This window comes from Tamandua tetradactyla, chromosome 12 (genome assembly GCF_023851605.1).
Source record: "Tamandua tetradactyla isolate mTamTet1 chromosome 12, mTamTet1.pri, whole genome shotgun sequence".
Classification (NCBI taxonomy): domain Eukaryota; kingdom Metazoa; phylum Chordata; class Mammalia; order Pilosa; family Myrmecophagidae; genus Tamandua; species Tamandua tetradactyla.
Window position 1 is genome coordinate 97,783,303 of NC_135338.1, and position 7,989 is coordinate 97,791,291.

Here is a 7,989-nt window from a genome sequence, read left to right on the forward strand (position 1 = left end):
ACTCCGTCCAGATGCGAATTGTCCCTCCCACACTTCCCGGGCTGCAGGAGCCTCCATTAGAGCCCCGGAGGAGTCAGAATCCACACCTCCGCAAATGGGCCCGCTTTCCCAGGGCCCCCCTACCCAGACCATCCCTGGGCTCTGTGGGTTTTGACACCTCTCTGTAACCTGGCGGGGGGCCACCTCGCACCTTTGGCCAGGATAAAGGTTCAGGCCCGGAGGTGGCCGGCGCAGCTTCCCCGGCCATGGCCCAGTCGCCTCCTCCGCAGAGCCTCCCGGGCCGCGATCACTGGACCTTCCTCCAGGGCTGGGGCTGGGCCGGCCACTCGGACTCCACGTCCCCAGCCTCCTCCTCCTCGGACTCATCCGGCTCGTGTCCGTGCGACGGCGCCCGCGGGCCCTGGCCGCCGGGTCCCCCAGGCCGCAGCGCCCGCGCCCCCGAGGCCGCCCCGACGGCGCCCCGACGCGCGCGGACCGGCCCCGCGGGCGGCCAGCGGCAGAGCGCCAGCGAGCGCGAGAAGCTGCGCATGCGCACGCTCGCCCGCGCCCTGCACGAGCTGCGCCGCTTCCTGCCGCCGTCCGTGGCGCCCGCCGGCCAGAGCCTGACCAAGATCGAGACGCTGCGCCTGGCCATCCGCTACATCGGCCACCTGTCGGCCGTGCTGGGCCTCGGCGACGACGGCCGGCCGCGCCCGCGCCCCCCGCGCCGCGACCCCGCGGCCCCGCGCGGCTGCCCGCGCTGCCCCGACGGCGGCCCCGCGCAGGCGCGCACGCAGGGCCCGGCCGCGGCCGCGCGCCTGGGGAGCCCGGTCCCCGACGCAGATCTCTGGGGGGCACCCCCTCACCGGCCCGGCGTGCTGTCGCCCCCGTATCTGATCCAGGCGAGAGCGCCCGACGCGGCTGTTCGGGCGTCGCCGCAGGCCTGTCCCGAGCCGGGGAATCCGGCCGCGCCCTGGACGCCGTGCCCCGCGCGCTCGGAGCTGGCGGCTGTGTACCCGGTACGCGCGGCCGCCGTGGGGCGGGCCCCGGGCTTCAGCTGCACGTGAAGAGGGTGGGCAGTCCCCAGTCTGTGGAGGATCCGTACCTTTTAGGTCCCGGGATATCTGTTCCAAATGTTAGTGGTGGAGAGAAGCCCAGGGGAGGGTGGACGGGACCCTAACCTGCTTGGGGAAGACGTGGCCCCTGGGAATTAAGGCCACCCCGCCCCTACCCCAACCCCCGGCACTGTACAGCCGTGGGGAACAGGGGAGAAACCTTGGACTGGCTCCGCAGGCAGGAGGGCAGCAAGGGCCACTGTTAGGAAATTTGCCGTAAGTGCTCCACCAAGGGCTGGGTATGGGGAGGCGGGGCCCCCTGGTAGATGGGCTTCGAGCTCTGACCTTTGTATTTCCTTCAGGCTTCACGCACGCATGAGGTTCCATATCTTCATTAAACCTCATACTAGTAGACATCTTTTACTGAATACTTACTGTGGGCCTGGCATCCTGTAAAATAGGTATCAGTATTACCATCCCATTTTACAGATGAGGAGATTGGGGCTAAAGGAAGCTACCAGAGGTCTTACGGCTAATGAGTAGCAGAGCTGGGGATCGGGTGTAGCCCCAGACCCCAGATTCTCAGCCTCCTGACTGGGGTGTAGCCCCAGACCCCAGATTCACAGCCTCCTGACTGTCCAGAAGCTGCAGCCACGGCCTGGGGGACGTCTCCAGGCATCAGTCAGCGATCTACTAACCGCTTGCTCTTGTCTCACTTGCAGGGTGTCTCTGTGTCTCCAGAATCCTGTCTGCCCCTGGGAACACCACCTGTCCTGCTCCACCCAATCTACCAGGGAGTCCAGTCTCAGACGCAGTGGGGGTGCTGGAGTCCCTGTGCCGAGATGCTCCCCAGCTCCGAGGACCAGGGACCAGGCCCCGCCTTCCAGCTCAGTGAAACAGGCCTTCCCCAGAGCTCAGGCCTGCAGCTTCGGGGCTGCCCTGAACTTTGGCAAGAAGATTTGGAAGGGGCCAGCCTGGGTGTCTTCTACTGACCACCTTCCCCGCCCCCTTTCCTGGCAGGAATTAGGCGTGTCATGCAGACATCCCCTTTCTTGCTACTACAGTGGTTTTCGGACTGTCCTTTAGCCAAGGTCCCTTTTTCCAAGCGATATCTTACTTGGAAGCAGTGGGTGAAGCAGGCAGTATGTGGGCTCCCTGGCTGGAGTGGGCCTGGGTGGCACCCCCCCATCCTAGGCACCCTGCAGAATGCCCAGTGCCCTGCAGATCGGGGCTGCTCGGGCATGAAGGTGGGTGAGCGAGTGTGGGGGCAGGCCCCGGGCTCTGCTTCTTGGTGACAGTTGGCCAGAAGTTTCGATGCTTGGATTTATTATTATTATTTCTTACTTATTGAAAACAAAAACAAAAATTTAGTTCTGTTTTTCTATGAATGTGGATTTTTATAGTCTCTGGAGAGGAAAAATCCTCTGATCTCGTGGGGAACGAGCCATACTCCCCCTAAACCCAGGCCTGCCTAGGTTGACATAGGCACTCCTAGGTCAGTTTGACACTATTTGTTGGGTCTAGGCTCCTGGCCAGGGGCTCCCCCTCACCCTCTGTGCCAGACGGCACCTTCAGGACCAGCTCTGTGCACCTCCACCCCGTTACCTTGCCCTTTCCATTCCTCTGGGCACTTGCCTGTCACCCCATAGGGTGGCACATGCAGCTGTGGACAGACAGACAGGGCCTCAGTGTGGGGAGACCAGGAAGCTGCGATTTAGTGCTCTTTTCTCAACGTGATGTATTTTCAAAGGACACTTCCCGCACGGCTGCTGTGTGCTAGGCCCATGGGTGCCATGAAATAAAACACTCCCCAACTAATAGCTGCATTACAGGGAGGTAAAGCGGTCAGAGCCCAGGTCCTAAGTGGGAGGGGGGTTTGTGCAATGTTCTTTGGGTCCAGAGGGCATGGGGCAGCCTGGAGGAGGCGCCGCGGACAAAGCAGTTTTGACAGTGTGGTTTCATTCTGAATTACATCAGTTAGTCCTGGCTGCTTTGGTTTGTTCTGTCTTAAGTAAAGAGAAGAGGCCCCTCCCTCCCCCTGTCTACGTGGGACATGACTCCCAGGGGTGTGGACCTCCCTGGCAACATGGTACAAAAATCCTAGGATGAGCTGGGACTCAGCATCAAGGGATTGATAAAACCTTCCCGAACGAAAGGGGAAACAGAGAAATGAGACAAGATAAAGTGTCAGTGGCCGAGATAGTCCAGACAGAGTTGAGAGGTTATCCTGGAGGTTATTCTTACGCATTAAGTAGATATCACCTTATTATTCAAGATGTAATGGAGAGACTGGAGGGAACTGCCTGAAAATGTAGAGCTGTGACCTGACCTGCGGGAGAGAAGAACCTGGACCTGAGGGAGGGAGTGAGAATTGGGGGGACAAGAGACACAGAGAATGGAGACAAGACAGGATTCTGATCAAGTCTCATTTATTGAGGGTGAATCCAGGGTATTCTTATACAGCAAGAAAGGGGAAGTGACTTGTATCGGGTGTTAGCAGAGATTGGGCGATACTTTAAATTGGGAAAGGCAGATTAGCCAAGGCTGGTCAGCCGATTTTGGGGAATGGGCAGAGCGGAAGTGAGAGAAGAAGGAACTTAACTTGAGATAGTACTTAAGGTGGCTTCAGACCACAAGATAGCCGGCACACTGCCGGTGCCATAAGCAGGTTCCCACAGAGCTGTGTTCCAGTACCATGTTTCCTGAAGATGATTGTATAATGATACAGCTTTCACAGTGTGACTGTGTGATTGTGAAACCTTGTGTCTGATGCTCCTTTTAACTACGGTATGGACAGATGAATACAAAAATATGGCTAAAAATAAACAGATAATAGGGGGAACAAAGGTTGAAATAAATCTAGTGGATTGAAATACAAGTGATCAATGAAAGGGAGGGGTAAGGGATATGGCATGTATGAGTTTTTTTCTTTTTTCTTTCTTTTGCTGGAGTGATGCAAGTGTTCAAAATAATGATCATGGTGATGAATACACACTGTGTGATGACATTGTGAGCCGCTGGTTGTGACCGTGTCGAGAATGATTGTCAAGAAGGATGGTATGGGCGGTGCCTTTGAGAGTTGCTGTGTCACGTGTGGAGGCTGTTCCGCGGAGCACGAACCACACTCGCGCTCAGGTCCCGGCGGTTCAGCGTCGCAAGGCTCACGGTGCCATGTCGTGGCTCTTCAGCATCAACAAGGGCCCCACAGGCGAGGGCGTGGGCTCCCCGCTGCCTCTGCCACCCGCGGCCAAGGGCGGGGCGACCGCGGTGCCGGGGACCTGCTGGTGGCCAAGGACAAATGGAGCAACTTCGACCCGACGGGCCTGGAGCGCGGCCAAGGCGGTGCGCAAGCTGGAGCACTCGCGAGCACTTCAGGGGAGAACTGAGGCGGGGTGACTTCGCGGTTCCAGGCAGCAGGTGCTGGGCTGGAACCTGGTCTTCAGTTACGAGGAGTGCAGGGCTGGGGGCTCCTTCTGTTTGGCGCCTCCACGTGGGACCTGGAAAGGCATGAGCAGACCGGAAGATGTTTGTCTCCTAGTCGTTAGCACCTTAAGGCTCAGTTTTTTCTTTTCCTAGAATATCGCTGGTAGGCACATGGTTTTAGAAAACATTAGCAGTGGGGGAGCAGGGCATCTCTGTCTCAGCCTGATGACCATCCTGATCTACAGTTTCCAAGGTGGCAGTGGTGACACATCCTGAGCCAAGGTTGTGCCCTTTCCCCACAACTTTCCTTTCTTTTGTGGCTTTAGCCATTTGTGGCAGTCCTGTTTTAAGAGCCTGTCACGAAGTACTGAATAAGTATTAAATAAATATTGATGGAATGACAAAAAAAAAAAACAAGAAGAATGTTGGTATGTTGGTTCGTTGTTTGTAACAAAAATATTTAAAATAATAATAATAATAATAAAAGAGCTCTCTCTGGGACCTCGGGGAAAGGGTGCCGTGGGCTGCGGAACAGTCAGGGGTGGTAACTTCGTTCTGTATCTGCTGACTCAGGGGTAGGAGAAAGTTGCAGAAGAGGTGGTCTTGGAGCTGGGCATTGACGGATGTGTAGGAGTTTCCCAAGAGGTGTGGTAAAAGAGTGATTCAGGGTGAAAAAAAAAAAAAACAGTAGGAGGTTGTGGCTCTCCAACGCCAGTGCCTCCTCTGGCTTGCCGAGCTCCAGCCAAAGGAGAAGGAGTGTAAGTAAGGAGGCGTCTGTACCATGCCCCGTATAAAGCAGGCTGCCTGTAAACCGACCAGCAGTAAAGTACCCATGAAGCAACAGTCTGCAAAAGCCGCTCACAAGAGCGTGGAGGGAGTGGAGAACCCTCTTGGTCGTAGGCCTGGTACTGTGGCACTCCGTGAAATTAGACGTCATCAGAAGTCACTGAACTTCTGATCTACACACTTCGCTTCCAGCATCTGGTGTGAGAAATTGCACAAGACTTTAAAACAGCTCTGAGCTCCCAGAGCGCTGCTATTGGTGCTTTGCAGGAGGCAAATGAGGCCAACCTGGCTGGCCCTGTGGAAGACACCAGCCTGTGTTGGTGTAATAAAGTGTAACAATTGTGCCAGAAGACATCCAGCTCCACACTGCAGACGTGGAGGACGTGCTTAAGAATCCACTTCAGGGAGTGCAAGGATAGTTCAGTGGTAGAATTCTTGCCTGTCATGTGGGAAGCGGGTTTGCATCCCACCAGGACACCGCCACCCCATCCCCCCCCAAAAAAGAAAAATTCAACAAATGTTGCCGCAATAACAGGACATTCACATGGAAAAAGAATGAAACGTGCCCTCCCTCAACAATACAACATATGAAAAATAAAAATAAATGTTCACTTTGGTGGAAAACAATTCATTCTCAAAAAAAAAAATGTGTTTTTTCTTTTCATACTGTTATTGGTAGTTCTGGACATTAGATTTTTTTTTCCCCCATGGGGTCAAAAGGTAATTCAGTATATGATTGTGGATGGAAATAGGGGGCAGTTTTTCTGCTTTCATTTGTGTGTGAATTTTTAATATAAATGCAGGGACATAAAGCATTAACGTGAGTCAAAATGTTTCAGTGAACAAGTTTCAACAGTTCAAGTTGATAGCAATTCAAATAAATCTGTTAAATTTTTCTGGATAATGCCAGCATTTGGATTTTTTGAAAACAAGTGAATTTCTTAATGATGACAACTAAATGGTGGTGTAGCATTTTTATCACACAGTAGATTCCATCCATTCACTAGACTTTTCTAAGTTTTCCTACATACAAGTACATGTTTTTAATGCTGTCTCTTTTCTGCGCTGTTCCTATAGGTTTGCTATTAAAATACATTAAACTACAAAAGGAAAAAGAAAAAGAAAAACCAGTGTGAGCCAGGTGGGAACAGCAGGCATCTGAAGCACCTGCCCCTGGGCAGGGGGGAAAGCAGGGAATGAAGAGTTGGGAAAGGAGCTCAGAGGCGAGTGCTGAGGTGATGGGGGCTCATTAAAAGGTTAGGAACACGGCTCTGGCCTCTGCCACCCGGTGGCCTCCCCCCAACCCTGCCTGGCAGCCACTCTCTGGGCCTCAGTTTCCCCATCTCCTAGAGAGGAATTGGCCTAGGTGGCATTTTCCATCCACCTTGTAGACGTTGTGGGTCTGGCTCCTGCCCCAGCCTCTGTCCATGAGTCCTGTCCACTACAGCAGGAGGGATGAGGCGACCGTGGGGCAGACGACAGGGCCGCTGACCCGCCTGCACCTCTCCCGGGGCTCCTGCTTGCCGTGTGACTGTGGGCAGACCTCAGCCCTCCCGAGCCTCCATCTCCTGAGCTGCGGAAGGCAATCAGCTTTCTTATGCTTGGCACCTAGTAGGTGCTCAATAAACGACGGCTGCGCTTGGCTCGTGCTGCTGAGGACCCAGTGCGAGGCTGCAAGGGGAGCTTCTGCTTTGGCCTGAGCACGTGGCTCGGCGCAGGGGGCAGGGGCAGGGGCCCGGGGCGTCAACAAGCTCCTTGGCAGGGGATTCAGAGGCCTAGCAGATTTGGGCGCTTTGCTCCTCCCTCCTTTTACAGCTGAGTGGACTGAGGCCGGGTTGGGAGGGGCTGCTCTCGGGTCACGCGTGGCTGCCCCTCGCTGCCAATGCCCCCGAGAGCAGGGGTGGGGGACGCCCCCGTCCCCCCACATTCACGTCCTGGGGTCCCCACACTCATCCAGCGCCCAGCCCAGGCCTTTCGGTGACCCTGCGGAGGGCGAGCCAGGTTGGCCTAAGGAGCAATAGCGGCTCCGCGGAGCCTCCAGGGTCCTGGGGGGTCGGGGGGGGCGGAGGTAACCCAGGCCAACTGCCTGCTGCTTGTTAGGTACTAACCCTAACCCTGACCCTAACCCTGAGGACACAGCCCACCCCCTGTCCCCGCTGCAGGCCAGCATGGGTGTCCCCCAGGAGCCCTGAGTGCCCACCGCCAGGGCCAGCCCCTCCCCAGCAGCAACCTCCAGGGGGTCCTGCCCACCAGGCAGGAGGGCCACAGGCCGGTCGCAGCCCCTGGGCGCTGGGGACAGGAAGACCCGGCCTGGAGGGGCTGGGGTGGGGGAGGGGACCACTGCTGCTTCCCACCCCCCAACCTGCGCCCCTGCCCCCTTGAAGTGCAGAGGACAGTGGGGGTGGGGCGGCACTCACTGCCTGGGGGCCTCCGGCTCCTCCCAGGAGGAAGGGGCTGCCAGGGCAGGGGGCAGCGCGACCTTGCAGCGGGGGTGAGTGTCCAGCTCGCATTCTGTGTCACCCGAGATGCTCCTTAAATCCTCTCACAGAGCCTACACGGAGCTGTCACTGTCCCCAGGTGGCAAGGAAGCCTTGTCCTGGGGCTGGGCTGGGGTCTGGGACCGGCCTGGTGTGGGTGGCTCGTGGCAGTGACCCACAAGGCCCCCTGCAGCTCCCTCGAAAACAGCCTCCTCAGGTGTGCAGGACACGTCACACTTAACCAATTGATATCCCCGTCCTCCCCCCAC

General features: G+C 56.6%; 1 protein-coding gene across 1 annotated transcript; it reads left to right on the forward strand.

The window, feature by feature from the left end:
- The first annotated feature begins 245 nt into the window (after positions 1–245).
- Positions 246–2,404, forward strand: MESP2 (mesoderm posterior bHLH transcription factor 2). Its single transcript, XM_077122390.1, has 2 exons — positions 246–998; positions 1,757–2,404. Exons 1-2 carry the CDS (start codon positions 246–248, stop codon positions 2,024–2,026), a joined length of 1,023 nt encoding a protein of 340 aa, XP_076978505.1. The 3' UTR covers positions 2,027–2,404.
- The last annotated feature ends 5,585 nt before the right edge of the window (positions 2,405–7,989 follow it).

Excerpts from the sequence above, each read along its gene's own strand:
- MESP2 (XM_077122390.1), top strand. The coding sequence starts at position 246 with ATGGCCCAGTCGCCTCCTCCGCAGAGCCTCCCGGGCCGCGATCACTGG. Across the intron at positions 999-1,756 it reads AGCTGGCGGCTGTGTACCCG|GGTGTCTCTGTGTCTCCAGA; the intron begins GTACGCGCGGCC and ends TCTCACTTGCAG.